The following is a 20,168-nucleotide window of genomic DNA, read 5'->3' on the forward strand; positions in this document are numbered from 1 at the left end:
TATAGGAGATTTCATATCTCCTACCTACTACAAAAATATATACTGCAAGCATTACCATAAATGCCTCTTTAAACCCGGTCTGTAGTACAGTAACACAATGCGCTATATGGCTGTTGCACCATGAATTCAGTGGTTCTGACTCACTTGATGTTTAGGCCATTTGTTTCTGGCTTTCATGCCAATGTATGCTCTTAATTATTTCGTAAACCAAATCATGATCTGACAATCTGACAGTTCTTAATGCATCCATGAATAACAGCTGATGTTCTTGCATTGAAATATTTTACTGTGGTCTACTCTACTCTACCAGTGAACCAGTGTGTAGGCTATAGCTGATTAGCCAAGTACTGTAACTGTATTTAGCAGGAAAGACCTGCATAATCCGGCCCTCTGGGTTTTCAAGCTTTCAACCCTTACATTATTTATGGGAGCGCCATACTAGAGAATGTATTGGTTTCAATCACTATCTCCAATTGGTGTCCTGCCCAGAGAATTTTGTGTCCATGGGAATAGAAATCCCTTGCATGCACCCATCTTGTGATTTATCACCATCAGCACACAAACCCCTTGATCTGTAAATATTTACTTAAAATCACTAGAATTTTGACATGGTCCCTTGATTTGGAGTTCTTCACCCCGCCTCTGTCGCAAGCTCAGCTACAGTTACCACTGGAGTCAGTGGAAGAGAGGCTGGGTTGGAAAGTGGGAAAAGTGGAATACTGTACTAGGCAGGGCGAGCAACTGGGAGACAATAGCGAGTGGAGTGCGGACAGACGCTGGTATAAGACAGAAATGTGCTTTCTTAGGCGAATTGTGATGCTGACATACAGTTTACGCGTATTTCTCTGACTATTGTAGCAGCACGGGCGGAGAGTGCATGTTCTCGTTGTGCGTCTGCACCTTGTGTATGATAGCTTGAGCCAAAGGTCAGACAATTCTCCTGGCAACCGGAGAGTTAAAAAATGCCACGTTCAGCCGATTTACTGCGGTGCGCAATCAGACCGCGTTGCCGGGCGATGCCTGCGCGTCGGGAATCGTGGTTCAACTGAGGGAATCTGGGCGAGTAACAATGGTTTTGTGCGAATCATGGCTAATGGAACTGGCACAATCATGCTGAAATGCGTTGTTGTTGGAGACGGCGCCGTGGGCAAAACTTGCCTGTTGATGAGCTACGCCAACGATGCTTTTCCAGAGGAGTATGTGCCAACCGTCTTTGACCATTACGCAGGTAAAGTCAGTCTTAGCAATCAGTGATTTTTGATTGTTGGACACATTCACAAAGTAGAATATTGCATTTTGGGTTTAAACTGTCCTAAATAATTGGAACTTATCCGTAGCTACAGCATGGGTAACATAGAAAGCGCATCGCCGTGACGCCAATAACATCAACATTGAAATAATGCAGAGAACATTTTTCTCCGTTTGGCAATTATTTAAAAATAATATATATTTTAAAATATCTCACAACTTATTTGTGTAGTGCATTTGTATAATGCCTTCATGCTTGCCTGTTGTATAAATTGATCAAGCACGCGCACTCCTTTCGCTTTCCCCCTCTTATCTCCAATTTCATTGTTTCTCTGGGTTTGCAGTGAGTGTGAATGTTGGAGGCAGACAGTACCTGTTGGGACTCTACGACACCGCAGGGCAGGTAAAGTCCTGTTACATTCCTTCTACACACCAAATGGAACGTATTCAATCTTGTATTCGTCTTGTATTTTGATTCGTCTCCGTAATTTTGGAAAATACTGCTCGGCAAACGTAAGCTACTGCGTAGAGGTAAAGGTGTGTTGATGTAACTCCTAGAAGCAGCCAAACCATAGGAAACATTGGTCTCATTAGTGGTGGCACCGTTTTTTTCAAAATGTTTCTTTGTGTGTTGGCATCTGGATATTCCAGTGGTTCTCCAAATGAGTGCAACATTTAGAACAAAGGTATATCAGTCACTGCTTATATATTCTGCAGCCGCTTTTTAAAATATCTTCTTTTGCTTATCACAATAAACAAACATGGAACATAGCAATGAAGAAGGTCATACAGCTTTTTGAAAACATTAAGTATTTTGCTTCTGGGCACAACATCGTTCATATTCACTGTCTATGGTCCATAGCCCATTGCCATGGCAACTGCCCCATGCCATTGGTACATGTGTATAAAGTTCACCAGCTGCAAGGTCTGCAGAGTGAGTGAGTTAGTGAATGAGTGAGTGAGTGAGTTAGTGCATGATTGAGTGAGTGAGTGAGTGAGTGAGTTAATGCATGACTGAGTGAGTGAGTGAGTGGAGTTAGTGCATGACTGAGTGAATGTACTGTCTTGAAAGGCTTTAGAAAGTCCCACCCTTTATTTCTTAATTATTCTTGAATGAGTGCATGAGAAAAAATGGCCTCCACTCACTCACACCTGAGGTGGGACTTGTTAAGTACAGATGCATTTCTGGGTTATGTACAGTTATGGGTTACATGGCCTGACAAATCAGTAAGTTATGGGGGATGTACACTCGGTGTTTAGTATACATATTTCTTAGACTTATTAAGTCTTCTGCTGTTGTAGCCTATCCACTTAGAGGTTTGGTGCGTTGTACAATCAGAGATGCTCTTCTGCATACCACTGTTGTAATGCGTGGTTATTTGCCTTACTGTCACCTTCCTGTCAGCTTCAACCAGTCTGGCCCTTTTCCTCTGACCTCTCTCATTACCAACGTGTTTCTGCCCGAAGAAGTGTTGCTCACTGGATGTTTTTCGGACCATTCTCTGTGAACTCTAGAGACTGTTGTACGTGAGAATCCCTAGAGATCAGCAGTTTCTGAGATACTCAAACCACCCTGTCTGGCACCAACAATCATTCCACAGTCAAAGTCACTTAGATCATTTCTTCCCCATTCTGACATTTGGTCTGAACAACAGCTGAACCTCATTGCTGTCACATGATTGGATGATTAAACATTTGCATAAACAAGCTGGTGTACAGGTCTACCTAATAAAGTGCTCACTGAGTATATACATGGGTTAGTGGACATTCTTCTGTTCAGGATGTTCCCCTACTATTCCTTCCCCTTCCTGTATAATCCCTGAGCTGGGATTGGTCATAAAATAGCATGTCCAGCCAATGAGAACTGTGCACATCTTGGTGTTTTGCCGGTTTTTGATTAATTGGTGAGGGGAAGCAGAAGAAAGATCCTCTTGTCGTAGGGTTGAAGAGTAGTTTCGTCATTGTTTTCCTTTTCTTGTTTCTGAATTTACAGCAAGAACACAGAGGTTTTGTTCTCATGGATGTCAAAGAGTGAGCAGAACAGATATCCTAGTGGCCCTCACTATGTTTCCCTGTTATCCAGTTTCAGCTGAGACTCTCTCTCTCTCTCTCTCTCTCTCTCTCTCTCTCTCTCTCTCTCTCTCTCTCTCCCTCTCTTGTCATTGCGCTTTTAAATATCCTCTCAGCTTTTTGGGGTTATACATTTGTGAGTTTTTAATCTGTTTGGATTTATAGATTCTTATGCACCTTACACATGGAGGGGGCTGCTAGTGCCTCAGGTTACTTAACTTTTAGATTTCTATTTGTGGGGGTGGGAGGTTTCTGATTGCAGGCATTAGGAAACATGACTCAATTCCTTGGTTACATGACAGGAATCCTCTGAAAAGTGTGACCAAACCAGAAGCCGACCGCCAATATAATACAGACTCACATTGCATTGATGCATGTGGGGGTGCACCCTTGTAAATCTTGGTTTGAATGTCTGTGTATTTATTGTAATGTTTTTTTTATCTGTGCATGCTTGCACATTGTTTACATACAGTGGGCTCTGGATTTATTGGCACGCTCAATAAATTTTTTTAGAAAAAAGGCACATAAGAAACAACATGGATAATGATCTATATTTTATGTTCAAACATATGGGAAAAATTATTGGCACCCCTAACAATTATTATCCATAAAATCAAACAAAGTGGAATTGGCAATACAATTTTACTTAATTGAGTTAATCTTAGACTAAAGGAACTGTATTGTGTAATGTAATGGATCACAGCTGAAGAATAGCAGACATTGGTTGTGTCTTGGGGTCACCGAGTGTGAAATAAAAATCATAAAATGGCACCTCCATACCAAAAAGGCACAAAGACAACCCTTACTGAGCACAATAAACAAAACCAAACATCTTTAGTCAGCCAAACCTCATTTGAATTATAACAGGAAGAGAGTGCTCTGGGCAGATGAGACCAAAATTGAACGTTTTGGCCATACACACCATCAACATATTTGGCACCAAAATGGAATGCATACAAGCTGAAACATCTCATAACCTGGTGGTGGGTCATTGATGTTTTGGAGATGGAGACTATTTAAGATCAATGGCACAATTAATTCAACAAAATACCAGGAAATCTTGGCAGAACATCTGGTTGCCTCTGCCAGGAAGCTGAGACTTGGTCATAGGTCGATTGTCCATCAGGACAATGACTCCAAAAATACATCAAAATCCACACAGAAATGTAGAAGCAACAACCGCAATAGCCATCTCAGTCTCCAGACTTAAATGCCATAAAAACCTATGGTCTGAACTGAAGAGGGAGGTATCACAAGGATATCAATAATTCTGTAAAGCATGGAGGAATGGTAAAAAAAATCCCTCCAAATTTCCTCTCTAACCTTATCAGTAATTATAGGAAAAGACTCATGTCTGTCATCTTTTCCAGGGGTGTTTGCATAACGTATTAGACCAGGTTGGCCAATAATTGTGGCACCTGTCTTTTGGGAAAATGTACGATTCCATTGTTTGATTACATTGAATTATTCATAAAGCACACTGCTTTGCAAAATAAAGCTTTTGTCAATAACTATAATTTAGCTATTTTTGTGCATATTTATCAAGGGTGCCAATAATTCTGGATCCCACAATATGTGTATGTTATATGTCTTGTGCTGTAGAAAGTGTGTAACTGAGTGCATGTATTTGTGTGTTCTGTCTAAAATCTGAAGTTGAAGCTATGAATACAATAGTTAGCCAGGAATTCAGGTTCTGGTGGAGGGTTGGTTGTGAATGGCTACTTTTCCGGTTTTCAGGTAATGATCTTCTGTATGTATTTGGATTCTAGGACTCAGTTTGGGTTCTTACTGATCAAATTCTGTACAATATCTTTTCCACGTATCTGTAGGGGGCTTAATCCCAAATTAATATGCAAAGCCCGTAATATCCAATGACTTTACATTCATTTAGCAGGCTCAAGTAGGATTAAACAGAAAATAGGGAATATAACCTTTACTGCATTAATTGCAGAATCGCAGATCCCAGTGTATCAGATTCACAAACATGACTCACACATCAGAAACACGGACAGCACTCAGATTTAACATCTTCCTGTGAGATTCATGCCATATTCTGCAAACCAGAAAACGTGATAGTCCACAATAAAACGATGTCTCTTAAATTTAATGAAATATTGAAATATGTTTATTTCAGAAAATATATTGAAGTCGCTGCACTTGTTTTTACAAATGACTGCGGAGTAGAAAGTTACGAGGCCGTGATTCAAGGTGGAATGAAGGTGTCAGGCCCCTGCTTGTGAGGCGGTGAATGTCTGTTTGAACTCCTGGAGGGATTTGCCTGTCTGCTGTGCCTCTGCGCTCCTACCGATAAACCAACGGCTGAATTATCTGCAACGGCTGATCAAACCTTGTCATGAATTATTCTGTGTAGAAAACACAATCATTCTCTCTCTTGCACACTCACTCACTTCTGCTCAATTCACAGAGAGGAGATGATGGGAGAGATGTGCTCAGTGGTAAAATGACCCATTTTCTGCTCGGCAGTGCACAATGAATGCATTGAAACTCACAGGCAGGAATAGTATATGGAAAGATTGGGAATGGAAGTTCACATGCAGGAGGAGTATAGGGAAAGATTGGGAATAGAAGCTCACATGCAGGAGGAGTATAGGGAAAGATTGGAAATGGAAGCTCACAGGCAGGACACGTATTGGGAAAGATTGGGAATGAAAGCTCACAGGCAGGACATGTATTGGGAAAGATTGGGAATGGAAGCTCACATGCAGGAGGAGTATAGGGAAAGATTGGGAATGGAAGCTCACAGGCAAGACACGTATTGGGAAAGATTGGGAGAGGAAGCTCATTGGCAGAACACATATTGGGAAAGATTGGGAATGGAGGCTCACATGCAGGACACGTATTGGGAAAGATTGGGTATGAAAGCTCACAGGCAGGAGGAGTATAGGGAAAGTTTGGGAATGGAAGCTCACAAGCAAGAAAGTGAAGGCTGTTTATTTTTTTTATTCCATAAACCAACTGTCTTTGTATACTATTTCTTTATTCAAATACTTAGATCTGAAATTCAGTGTTAGTTGCAGTGTTTAGTTCCAGTGTATTTCCATAGTATGTGTGTTTTTATTCTTATCTGATGCATCCAAATTTGTCATTTATCTTCTTGTCTTTGGTCAGCCTTCTTTTGGGTGACTTTTACTTGCAGCTTATTGCAATACGTTCCTCTTATCTGGACACAAATGAGTAAGTCTGAGTAAGTTGGCAAAAAGGTACATTTCCCAAAATGTTGGGGAAATGTAGGTGTCTTTTTTGTTATCTTGGACAAATATAAGGAGGAGGTATGATATGGGTACCTGGTGAGTATATTATTCAACCACAGCCTGTATCACCAGCCAATTCTAGGCTGTATTATAGTCACCTTTGACAATTTACCTGCAATACTGGGTCATTTGTATTAATTAAACAATCAGATCAGTGACTCCTGAGGTTGTCTCCCACTCTGCAATGAGACTAGTTAGGGTTGATGTGTTCTGACTGGTGAATTGCTGTGTCAATCACAATGTCAAAGTTAATTTTCAAATGGTAAACCATTTGGAGCAAACCATTATCGACCGTGGCAGTATTGTGCCAAGGAATTGTCATCTCATTTGTCAAAACAACTGCATGTACACTAACACTTAGTTTTATTGGATTGTCTATAAAAGGTATATAATTCATATCTTGGTATCATTCATGTATCTCACAAATAGTTAATATTACTTTATGTCCCTGATGTGTTGAATCTGTTGCTTGTTAAGATTTCTCCTCATAGTTTCATGTGAGAAACCTAAGCAACCTGTGGCCGTGGGCATGATGATCCCCCGTGCTGAGAACAAAGCCTGTTCTTCTGACGGCTTAGCTGTTCCCACCCAGTGCAGATTCCAGGGAGCGGCTGTTACAGGCGGCACTGTGCACCCTGTTCCTCAGATATAATCAGGGCCCTCATTATTCTGAGGTTATTGTAGAGGAAATGTCTCTGTCTTCCCCTCTCTCTTCAGATTTATCTTTCCTTATTCTTTCTCTCATCGTCTTCCCCTTCCACCCTCTCCTTCCCTTTATTGTTCTGTCCCCCTTGGTCTCTCTCTCATTCTGGGCTCATTCCAATCGCTTATTTTTCCCATCGTTTTTCTTTCCCTTGATACTTTTTCTACGTCTAGCGCCACCCATCAGGAGCAGCTAGAAGAATACATTAAAAATGGGGAAATGAAGAAAATGTGAATTTGGCAAATGGAATGTCCTTCCATCAGTTCAAAGCCACGTCAGTTACAGATGTGGCAGATGGGGAGAGGTGGATCCACTGGTCGTTCATTTATATGTCACGCTTCCCAAAAAAAAAACTTCTCTAAAGGATGCACTTATGTTTCCTTGCTCAAAGGCAAGAAGGAGTTCTTAGCTTCTACTTCTAGCTCCTAGAAGGAACATTTAAAGATGGCGGACCTCGATTGATTTCCAGGTCAATAGCAAGGAAAAGAAAAAAGGAGAAAAAGAACTGATTGGAATAAGCCCACTCTCTGTCTCACCTTCCTTCCCTCTATCAGTGGGGAAGGTGCAGGTACGCCTCAGTGCTGTGCGAACAGAGGGATGCGGTTCCTCTATAGGAGTAACAGATAGCGGTGTAGTGGCAGCAGGCATGGTAAGATAGGAGCAGCTGGCAGGTAGGTTGATACCAACAGGTTGCGGTGACATATGCTTTACCGAGATGATTCACAGGGATGATTCAACACCAGGCAGCCCAGGAATGGGTTTCCATGTGTCTGCAACAAAGCTTGCTGATTATGTAGCCTATAGGTAGCCAATAGCCTAGTGCAGTGGTCCTCACTCCTGGCCCCGGAGAGCCGCAGGGTGTGCTGGTTCTTGTTTTTGCCTTAAGGTCAGCAACCAATTTAGACCCAAGAAACCAGGTGAGGTGTTATAACAAAAGTCAGCACATCCTGGGGCTCTCCAGGACCAGGAGTGAGGAACACTTGTCTAGTGGCTAAGGTGCTTAACTGGGATCTTGAATGTTGGTGGTTCAATTGCTCCAGTGTAGCCACATTAAGATTAATGAGGCTATTCCAGGGGGGATTTCCCCCTGCTTAGTCTAATCAACTTTGGATAAAAGCTTCAGCTACATAACTCATTATTAAATTATTATTATCATGTAAACCTTATGCACACAAGCACAGGTAAAAACCTTACAATACACAGAAATATACAAGGCCCTTAACACCACATTGGCCCCTGCTTATTCTAATCAACCGTAAGTTGCTTTGGATAAAAGTGTCAGCTATATAACTGTAATGCATAAAACATAAAAATATTAATATAACAGGTGTGAGAGTGGTACGCTGTGTCTGGAGGACCCCTGTGTGGAAGATGAATTGAGCCCAGATGGGTACATGAAGGAATGCCCAAATAAAAAATAAAAACTTGAGTTGTCTAAAAATATCTCAATGAATCCATCCTCCTGTGGGCTACTATGATAATTGGGATGAGTAAGTATAAATATTGAAATGCAGACAGACCACAATTAGGGGTCAACAAGACCATTTGGATGAGTGCCAACCAAGAGCCAAATTATAATCAGTAATAGATGAGTGTATGGACTGAAAAAAAGAAACAAGAATAATATTTTTAGCATGCCAGCTTGCGTGTGAAATGCACTAGATTTTGTTCAACAGCAATCCATTTTTCATCAATGGGTTGAATTGTGTGTGTATGTGCGTGCACATGCTTGCATGTGCTTATTGTTCTACTCACAGTCCTGTGGCCCAAATTTTCATATCTGACAGACATTTAAAATGAATGTAGAGGATCAATCCAAAGGTTTGTCTAGGCTTCTGCTGGTCATTGAATACTCATGCAACCAAGCACGAACAAAATCTCACATATGCACAGATGTACACGCAAACACAATGAACAATTGCATATTCTGATCACAATGATTCTAAAGTATCAATGACATTGTACTGGTTATATGACCTCTAAATTTGTTTTACTTCCTACTATCACCTGTATTGTAACTTTGAGCAATGTTCACATAGTTTGGTAAAAAAGGTAGCTTTAATCTCAAAAATACATCAGGAGACAGAGCTGCCAATGTTCTGCTTTTTCTATGTGCAGAATCTGGTTCAGAATAAAGTTATGGGTGTTTACCTATTCTTCCATGCCATGTGTACATATAGTCAACCAATATACAGCTGCAAATGTACAACTGGTGAATAATTCAGATTTCTGGAGAAAACCACAGTGAGCCAATGAAGTGGACCAAGGCCGAAATGGTTGTCAGTGCAAGTCTGCAGAAGTCCAATGAAACTATGCAAATCCCATGTAAATTCCTAATGTAAATCCCTCTCCCCCCTCCCCCAATAAACAGGAAGACTACGACCGCCTGAGGCCTTTATCTTATCCGATGACCGACGTCTTCCTCATCTGTTTCTCGGTGGTCAACCCGGCCAGCTTCCACAATGTGCGTCAAGAGTGGGTCCCCGAACTTCAAGAGTATGCGCCTGGCGTTCCCTTCCTCCTCATCGGAACCCAGGTGAGAGCACGGAACCCAGAACAGGCACGTGCAGTGGAACCTTTGCTCCACCTTCCTGCCAAAGTTGGGTCTCATAGGAGGGGAAGAGGCAAGCTGCAGGAAGTTATTATCTGTAGTTCATGGAATGGTTTGGATGAAGTACGGTCCTGTGAGCACTCATGAGCATAAAACAGACTGCTCAATTATGGCAATATGCAAACCAGCTGAATGCACATCAGAACCATGTTTGAAGACTGACTTCATCTTGTTGATGTAATTTTCAATTTTACACTGTGTAAATTCATGTAAGTTAAAATACAGGAGCTGTCTTCAACCTGAGAAACAGGATCAATGGTTGGGGTGACCAAACAAAAAACCCAGAAGAATTAGTGGTACACAATATATCACTTCACAGCAGATTCCCCTCAGGAACTCTTGAGACCTGTCTTAGAATATTGACATGCCTAACCTTTAATTAGCACCATGGCATTGTGGTTTGAACTGCTGCCTCGCAAGAAGGAGGCTCTGGGTTTGGTTCCTAGCCAGCCAGATCCTCTGCATGGAACTTACATGTTCTCCTCGTATTCATGTTGGTTTACTCTGGGTGCTCCGGCTTCCTCCCATACTCAAAGACATTCCTGTCAGGTTAAGTGTGCTCCCGACATCGCCCTTGCCACTGGCCTCTGGAGTTGGTCCCCAGGCACTGCATTTTGGCTGCCCACTGCTCCTAAGTAACTAGGATGGGTCAAATGCAGAGAATTTTCACGCACAGCAGTTTCTAGTTTACTCAGAATGGTGTGCAAAACAAAAAAACATCCAGTGAGTGGCAGTTCTGCAGACAGAAACACCTTGTTGATGAGAGAGGGCAATGGAGAATGGCCATACTGGTTCAAGTTGACAGAAAGGCTACGGTAACTCAGATAACCACTCTGTACAACTGTGGTGAGCAGAAAAGCATCTCAGAATGCACAACATGTTGAATCTTGAGGCGGATGTGCTACAACCGTGGAAGATCACATCAGGTTCTACTTCTGTCAGCCAAGAACAGAAAGCTGAGGATGCAGTGGGGCTGCAAATGGACAGTTGAAGACTGGAAAAACATAGCCTGGTCGGATGAAGGCATACAGATTGTAGGGTCAGAATTTGGCACCAACAGCATGAATCCATGGACCCAACCTGCCTTGTGCCAACAGTGCAGGCTGGTGGCGGTGGTATAATGGTTTTCTTGGCACACTTTGGGCCCGTTAATACCAATCAATCATCACTTGAATGCCATAGCCTATTTGAGTATTGTTGCTAGCCACTTGCATCCCTTCATGGCCACAATGTACCCATCTTCTAATGGCTACTTCCAGCATGATACTGCACCATGTCACAAAACAAAAGTAATCTCAAACTGGTTTCATGAACATGACAACGAGTTCAATTTTCTTCAGTGGCCCTCCCAGTCACCAGATCTGAATCCAATAGAACACCTTTGGGATGTGGTAGAACTGGAGGAATTGCGTGATGAATCTGTTCATGTCAACATGGAACAGAATCTCAAAGGAATGTTTTCAACATCTTGTGGAATCCATGTCATGAAGAATTGAAGCTGTTTTGTCAGAAAGGGCCAACCCAGAATTAATATAGTGTTCCTAATAAAGTGCCCAGTGAGTGTATATCATATCAAATATCTATTTAGCCAATACAGGTGTGGGCTGGGTTACTGTGGGCTGTGCAACCCTGGGTCCCACATACACATACAGATGTATCACAAGATGTTCATGGCTGCCTGTGTTCTCATAATAATCTCCAAACCATTCCTTTCAAGTGCTGCCTTTGTAGTGTAGTGCAGTTTATACATTTAATTTAGGGAATCACTGGGAATCACAGATAATGGAAAGGAGAAATACTCCCCACACATTTAAAGGAATTTCCATGCTTTCAATGCATGGGTTAGCTAGAGTGTCTTTTTGAGTGAGTGAGAATGCGTGGGGGAGTGAATGTGGGAAAGAAAGTGCTTGTTTGAGTGAGTGAGTAAGTGTGTGTGTGTGTGTGAGAGAGAGAGTGAATAAGTTGGTGGCAGGATGGGGGGGGGGGGGGTGTATGAGTAAGAGTGAGTGATTATCATACTTGCCTGCATCTGCACTGAGCATACATATACATATATACTGAGCCTTTTTCCTTTACAGATCGACCTGCGAGATGACCCCAAGACCATTGCCAAGCTGAATGATGTCAAGGAGAAGCCGGTTGTCACAGAGCAGGGACAGAAGCTGGCCAAGGAGGTGGGGAGTTTCGTCAATTAGGGTAGTTCGGACAATCGACTGATCTCACCATCAACATCAGTTAAAGGCTGTGAAAGAAACACCCATGTCATTTGCAATCACTGCATTGTGAACAATAATCACAATAATAGTACTTATTGTGATTATTATGGTTATTGTTATTATTATACATATATTATACATTTGGCACCCAATGTCCAATTATCTGCCATACCATATCCGCATTCATGCGCAAACCCCACTGCTAGAATCTGGCAAGATGTCCCCAGTTCCCCTCCAAAACACATGGGAACAAGCTTCTGACAAACATCACACCACACCACATCACACCACACCATATCACATCACACCACACCACACCCCATAACACACATCACACCACATCACACCACATAACACCACCACGCCACACCACATCACATAACACCACACCACACCCCATAACACCACACCACACCACATCACACCACACCCCATAACACACATCACACCACACATCACACCACACCACCACACCACATCACATAACAGCACACCACATCACACCAAACACACACACACAGCACACCACACCACCACATCACACCACACCTCACCACCACATCACACCACACCACATCACATCACACCAAACCACAGCACACCACACCACCACATCACACCACAAACACCACACACATCACACCACATCACACCACATAACACCACATCACACCACATCACATAACAGCACACCACATCACACCACACACACACCACACCACACCACATCACACCACATCACAGACTACAGCTGAGCTTGCATAGAACATACAACCCCATTTATCTAGTTTGGTCACTAAATGTCCAAATTACCAGCTAAATAAATCCCTGCCTTGACATAGATTTCACAGTTGTACATTGCCACATTCAGAAATTGCAACACTGCAAGATTTCCATTATTTCCATTAAGCAATATCACTATGCTGTTGCACATCAATCATAAATTACTTACTCCCAAGCATTTAAGCACTGATCCTAAGTGTACAACAACAGTGCTTTTGCACCAAGGATTTAAAACTACAACCTGCTGCTCACAAGTCTGGCTCACCAACCACTATTCCCAGTGTTAGGACTAGGATTAATGCTCTGCTGTCTTTAGTGATGAGGAAAAGAAAGCTTTGTCTGGTTCAAAATGGATGGGGCTCCCATTTGTGAATAGCTGAACCGATTTGAATCAATGGGTTGGTTCTTACAAGTCAGTTGGTAGCATTATATTTGTTATGAGCTTCATGAAGCTTCTCTTCCCCACACGGACTTGACTTCCTGTCTGGCTTCACCCTCAGATAGGCGCCTGTTGCTACGTGGAGTGCTCGGCACTGACGCAGAAGGGGCTGAAGACGGTTTTCGATGAGGCGATCATCGCCATCCTCGCTCCGAAGAAGAGCATCATCAAGAGACGCCTCGGGACACGTTGCATCAGCTGTTGCCTCATCACGTGACCCCATTGCCCCGCCGCTGCCTGACGGGGTGACCCCTGCTAAGCTTGTGACTGTGCGATCACGTGACTCGTAGCTGCACTGCTGTCTGAATGCGCGGCCCTCTGCTAAGCTGCCATCTGGTCATGTGATCTGTTGCTATGCTGCCGTCTGATCATGTGACCCGCTGATGTGCTCCGGCTTGATCACGTGACCTCCCCTATGTCCCGTTCACGTGAGAAAGGGAGGAGCTGTAGGATCAGTCTCTATGCTGTGCACCTGAACCCGAAGATTCTGGTTCTGATTCAGCTGGACCCCGGAGGGTAGGGAAATGGGGGCCAGGTGGGAGAGGTGGGCTTTATTACAAGGGAAAATATCCCAAATTATCTCAGCAGCACAATCTCCCAGATCCAATGTTCTAGACGTTTTAATGTTGCTCAGAATGGACATTCCAACATTTTTTATTGACATTGTAAAATGTGCTTTATACAAAATTTATATTACAAAGAAAACACTTCTCCCAATTTCAAACCTTGGTCAAAAAACTGTTTCTTGGCAGATGTTGATTCCTCCCAGTTTATGTTTCACAGAATGAGTTTTGCTGGTCCCAGGACACTGAAATTCTTAGAGCTCCTTTCCACAAGCTTGTTAGTGAGCTTTTGATGACAGTGGTTTCAGTTGGGATGAATGAGGTAGCATGCCAGGGCCTTTTTTGAGTTTTTTTTTTCTTCAGAGAAGCACACATTGGAAAATTAAAGAAGTTTTACAATATTGTTGGTGGAATGTTTCATAGCACTATTTAGCAGACACACTCATAAGTACAGAGCAAATGGAAACATATGTTCAATAAACAGCCAGTCTGGTTCCAGCCCTACAGAAACTAAGAATAAAGTTGGATGTTCTCCAAAACATCTATTTTTTTCACATATACAGTATATTTCTAAATCACCGAATCACAAATATGTTTTTTCAAGATTATTTCACAGTGCATCAATCCCTTTATGTGCTTGTCATCGATGGGAAATATACACATAGTTTGGTTTTGTTTTTTAAAATGATTTTCCAGCTCTACGGTGACTTGATCCATTACATTACATTACATTACATTACATTATTGGCATTTGGCCAATCCAGAGCGACATACAACATCCCCTGACTAGGGGATCTGCTATTGCTTCAACATGGGTCTAGAAAATCCTAAAGGTCTCCAGTGATATGACACCTCCATGTACAAGACTGTGCATGGAAAGACTACTTGGTATCAGTGTGATTCCTTCAACAAATTTCCTAAGCCCCTTGTTCTGTTGAAAGAACTAAACCTGAAATATCTTTTGCAGCCCTCTTTTTTAAATCCTTAAAATGTAAAAACTACAAACGAAAGACACCTCAAGCATAGTAACTTGGGTCCAACCCTTTGAGCTATCCCATGATCTCCTTGTGGTTTTAAAAATCTGTTCCTGCAACAATACCAGGTGGATACAGTACATGTTTCTACCCTAGGGATTTCTTAATTCTTCCCATTGAATGTACACATACTGTACACACAAATGAGCACTCACACAAACTCTGCGCTCTTTATGTAGACGTGAATCAGCCCGCGGGTGTATTGTATGCTATTATTGTATGATAACCTCTGCAGGAATGTGGCTGTGAAACTGAGTTTGCAGGTAGAAATTCCACATAACCCACCAGTGGTAGACGGCCTGCTCTGTGAGCAAAACCCAGACAAACAACTTATTTCATATTTTGTACCATAGGCAACTATTGATATGAAAATGACACATTCTCATTTCAGATCAGGGCTTGTTACTTGGGCCTCTGCTTAAGTCAAGCTTCTCATTAGGCACTAGCTCAGAGAACAGCAGCATGAATGTGTAGTGTGTGGGCATGTTGGGTTAATGTACTGTAGGTGCAGTTTGTATGTGGGTACATTTCTGTGTAAGTATGTTTAACCAGGTCTAACTACATATGTGTTTCAGTTGATCATGTTTAACTATAGGTGCGTAAGTATGTGTGTGTTAAGTGTAAATGTACCTGTATGTTAAGTGTAAATAAGTAGTGTGTCTGTGTCTGCACTTCTTGCACTTTCTATCCTGAGACAAAAAATAGCACATTTACAAATAATTGGGGGATTAAAAAAAATGGCTTCTTATATTGAATAAAATGTAATTCACTTCCAAATCTTCATCGAAAAAGAAAGGTTTTAATGCAACTTGTGATTGTATTAAATGCAGCTATTAAATTCACCTCTGGTGAATGAGTGCCCCCTAGTGGTTACCTAAGGGTGCCTTATGGATTCAGATTGGATTAGATTTTATGGTTAATTAAATCCAAAATAACTACAAATATGGGGAATCAGGGGCGAAAGCTGGAATTGTTTTTTATTAACCTGAAAATAGACCATTTCCAGTCCATATATTTACTTTAATGTGAGGGTCTACACATATAAAAATAAAAATAAAACATTGACTGACAAGATCATTGCTGATTGGGAAGTCTTACTTTAAATTAACTACAATTCACAACATAATGGTGCAGATAAGAAAAATGATGACCTGCGCGACTGATGGCAGTAGTGGTGTCAAAATTGAAGTGTAAAAATGTTTCATACCAATTACTTGCCCATACTATAGCTACACAAAAACCTTAGGCCATTTATAAGGTTGGGGAAACACATTTTGTCACCTTGGTTGTCTTTCCATATTACTGCCATTCCTGAATAAACTTCAGAAAATGGTAGACTTCATTCAGTCTATTTAATCATTCTAAAATCTAATTTTGCCTATTGGTACACATTTTTTAAATGCACAGTAAATACTATTTATCCTACAGTGCACAAATTATTTTCTTTGTACAGCTTAAAATAATATAATTCAGGTAATTTTCAAGATTTCAGTACATTGTCTATACAAAGGCGGCACGGATGGTGCAGTGGGTAGCACTGCCACCTCTCAGCAAGGAGGTCCTGGGTTCGAATCCCGGTCGGCCGAGGCCTCTCTGTGTGGAGTTTGCATGTTCTCCCTGTGTTCGCGTGGGTTTCCTCCGGGTACTCCGGTTTCCTCCCACAGTCCAAAGACATGCATGTTAGGCTGATTGGAGAGTCTAAATTGCTTGTATGTGTGAGTGAATGGTGTGTGTGCCCTGCGATGGACTGGTGACCTGTCCAGGGTGTATTCCTGCCTTTCGCCCAATGTATGCTGGGATAGGCTCCAGCCCCCCTGCGACCCTGCTCAGGATAAGCGGGTTAGGATAATGAATGAATTAATGAATTAATGAACAGATTGCACATTCGTCATCTCTATGATGACACTGTTGCTTTTAAAATGTACATCGATGCACATAACTACAGCTATAAACACATGGTTATAGGTTGCTTTTCAAATGCATAGTCTGTGAATATGCTTCTATGATGACATTGTACAAATGTGACCATCAACAGTGTACAGTCACCTCCAAAAGTATTGGAACAGCAATTTGTTTTTGCAATACACTGAAGAGTTCAGAATTTCAGCTTTTATTTCCTGGTATTTACACCTAGATATGTTGAACTACTTAGAACATAGCACCTTTGGTATCAGAGCACCCAATTTCTAGGTGAGCAAAAGTATTATAACATTGAGTATTTAAGTAAATGAATGTAAATAACACTTAATATTTGGGAGCATATCCCTTGCTTAAGTAATAAGTGCATCAAGCCTGCGGCCCATTGACATCACCAAACCTTCTTTTGAAGTCTGTTTTTCCAGGGTTTTCCCTTCAATCTCCTCTTCAGGAGGTAAAATGCATGCTCAAAGGGTTAAGGCTTAGTCATTAACTTGGCCTGTCTCAAACCTTCTAATTTTTCTCCCTCATCCTTTGTTGTGTTTGCAGTGTGTTTTTGGTCATTGTCTTGCTGCATGATGAAGTTCCTCGCAATTAGTTGTTTTTGTAGACTTCTGAATTCATCCTGCTGCTACAATCATGAGTTACATCATCAATAAAGATTAGTGAGCCCACTTCAGAAGCAGCCATGCAAGTCCAAGCCAGGACACTTCCTACACTGTGCTTCACAGATGAGCTCTTATCTTTTAGATTTTAGCCCTTTCTCCACACTTTGGCATTTCCATCACTTTGGTAGGGGTTAATCTTTGTCTCATCAATCCATAAATTTTGTTCCAGAACTTCTGGTTCATCTCTGTAGGCTACTTCTTTGCAAATTGTAATCTTGCCTTCCGATTACTGCTGAGTGGTTTCCATCTTGTGGTATAGCCTGTATATTGCTGCTCCCTTCTTTGGACAGTTGAGTGAGGTACCTTCACCCCTGCCCTGTGGAGATTGTTTGTGATGTCACTGACTGATGTTTTGCTCTCCTTCTTCTTATGTTCCAAACAGTTGATTTTGTTAAGCCTAAGGTTTGGCCGATGTCTCTACGCATTTTATTCTTGTTTGTCAGTCTCATAATGGCTTCTTTGACTATTATTGCTTAGATGAACAGCAATAATAGTTTCCAAAGGTAAGTGAAAGACTAGAGGAAAGACTAGGTGCTGAGAGCTCTCATGTGCATACATTAAAGAGGCAATTAAACACACCTGAGCAATTACAGACACCTGTGAAACCATGTCCCAAATATTATGGTACCCTGAAATGTGGGGAATATGTATAAACACTGCTGTAATTTCTACATGGTGAAACTAAAATGTATAAAAATACCCTTTAATAAAATCTGAGAATGTGCATGTTAATTGTGATTCCAAATCTAAAATGATGGAAAATCAAAGGCAAATCAAGACGTAATGGATCTTTGCAAATGAAAATGTAGCATTGGCCTACTGCTAGATTTTAAGATAATATTTTACATTACATTAAATTATTGGCATTTGGCAGACGCTCTTATCCAGAGCGACATACAGTTGATTAGACTGAGCAGGGGAGCCTGGAGCAATGCAGGGTTAAGGGCAAGTGCAGATCTTATTGTGGCTACACTGGGATTCGAACCACCAACCTTGCCGGTCCCAGTCAATTACCTTGACCACTACGCTACAGGCCGCCCTGTATGTACTGTTACACAATTTTATGACACAAAGAAAACTGATAGCCTAGTACACATAATTAGCATGTTTACTGATATTTGTTATTCAGTTATTTAATTACTTGGGACTACAGTCAGCAGGACAATGGTGAAAATCGATGGGTTGAATAGTACCCATTATCAGATACTTATTCTATATCGCTCTTTCCTAATATTACCTGTGACATGAATATAATCTAAAGGTACAAAAACCACCAAATAATCTAACTTAACATTGATTATAATAGTCCTTTATTGTCTCTGTTTTACTTTGTGTCAGGAAACATCGAAAGACATCCTTAAAAAATTTCACACAACCCTCTGTTCAAGTAGGCCCTATTGCAGTTCAGACAAACTATTTCACCTATTGTCACCTGTCCTGTCACATTCTCCTCTGACCTCTCTCATTAACAATACGTGCCTGCCCAAAGTGCTGCTGTAGAGAAATGGTATCAAGGATTGTTAGAATATGCCTTTCATTGTCTGAGTCTGTGACAAGGGTAAGGGATGTAAACCATAAGCGTGGCTTTGGGAATCCTGCAGTTCTATTGCCCTGCATTGAAATAAGAGGCTGATAAGAATCGAAACTGCTGTTTTCACTAGCAGAGCCTTTTTAACAATGTGTCTTCGCTATTTTGTGGTTTTATAATGTCAAAGTTTTTTGTATGATATAAATATGAACGGAACAATAATTTGAGACATTGACGACTCAACCACAGTGGATGGGGTTAAGTACTGCGGTGCCATTGACTTGATATGCTCCCACTGAATTCTCATAAATTGTTGATACAAACAGTGCATTACCAAGATCAGATTCACTGTATAATACGATCATTATTGATGGTATTAAAATAATTAAAAGAATCATTAGAGGTCTACCATGAATAAATGGGAAGATATTGTGAAGTTTGATTTTGCTGTTAAAGAGGTGATGTACACACTTTACAAATACTGTTTACACAAAAAATGGAAAGAAAATTAAGAGAACTGAAGAAAACATTTGATCTCATACACATGATTATTACACAAGAGAATAAAGTCAACATTTTGTTTTTTGCTGGATGAGTGTTTGAAATATCATCCAATTGTGACAATCTTCATGCTCTCATTGTGAAATAAGAATATGATACTGAATATTATATGAAATGTTCAGTCAAGGAAATTTGTTTTACATTGGTGGGGTGACATTGGCTCAGACGTTAAGAGCAGCTGTCTGGCAGTCAGATGGTTGCCAGTTCAATCCCCTGCCTGGGATGTGTTGAAGGTGAGCAAGACCTCTATATGCTCCTGATGAACTGCCTTGCATGGCAGCCAATCGCTGTTGGGGTGTGTGTATGAATGGGTGAATGAAAAGCATAAATTGTACTTGAAAATACAATGCTCATTCAAAGCTGTAGGCTGTTGGTGATCAATACTCAACCCTACCTGTAATGTTTCTGTATTTGTTCTGTATGTTTTCATGTTTATTATTCATTTTTCATAGTTACCTGGTCTATGTTTTCCATTACAGTTCTCTATTGTCCTCCCCTGTTATGTCTGCGTCTGAATGTTTACCAGTCTAGTCACTCCCCTGTCTGCGTGTCCCA

At 41.3% G+C, this 20,168-nt stretch overlaps 1 protein-coding gene across 2 annotated transcripts; it reads left to right on the forward strand.

The window, feature by feature from the left end:
* Positions 1-684: 684 nt before the first annotated feature.
* Positions 685-14,306, forward strand: LOC133116788 (rho-related GTP-binding protein RhoQ-like). Of its 2 annotated transcripts, none has more exons than XM_061226731.1 (5): positions 685-1,228; positions 1,593-1,651; positions 9,665-9,829; positions 11,983-12,078; positions 13,404-14,306. In XM_061226731.1, exons 1-5 carry the CDS (start codon positions 1,087-1,089, stop codon positions 13,557-13,559), a joined length of 618 nt encoding a protein of 205 aa, XP_061082715.1. In that variant the 5' UTR covers positions 685-1,086; the 3' UTR covers positions 13,560-14,306. The 2 variants fall into 2 exon arrangements, with proteins under 2 accessions (XP_061082715.1, XP_061082724.1); XM_061226740.1 differs by having other exon boundaries at positions 13,408-14,306.
* The last annotated feature ends 5,862 nt before the right edge of the window (positions 14,307-20,168 follow it).

The sequence above is a fragment of the Conger conger genome, chromosome 2, assembly GCF_963514075.1.
Source record: "Conger conger chromosome 2, fConCon1.1, whole genome shotgun sequence".
In the NCBI taxonomy this organism is placed as follows: Eukaryota; Metazoa; Chordata; class Actinopteri; order Anguilliformes; family Congridae; genus Conger; species Conger conger.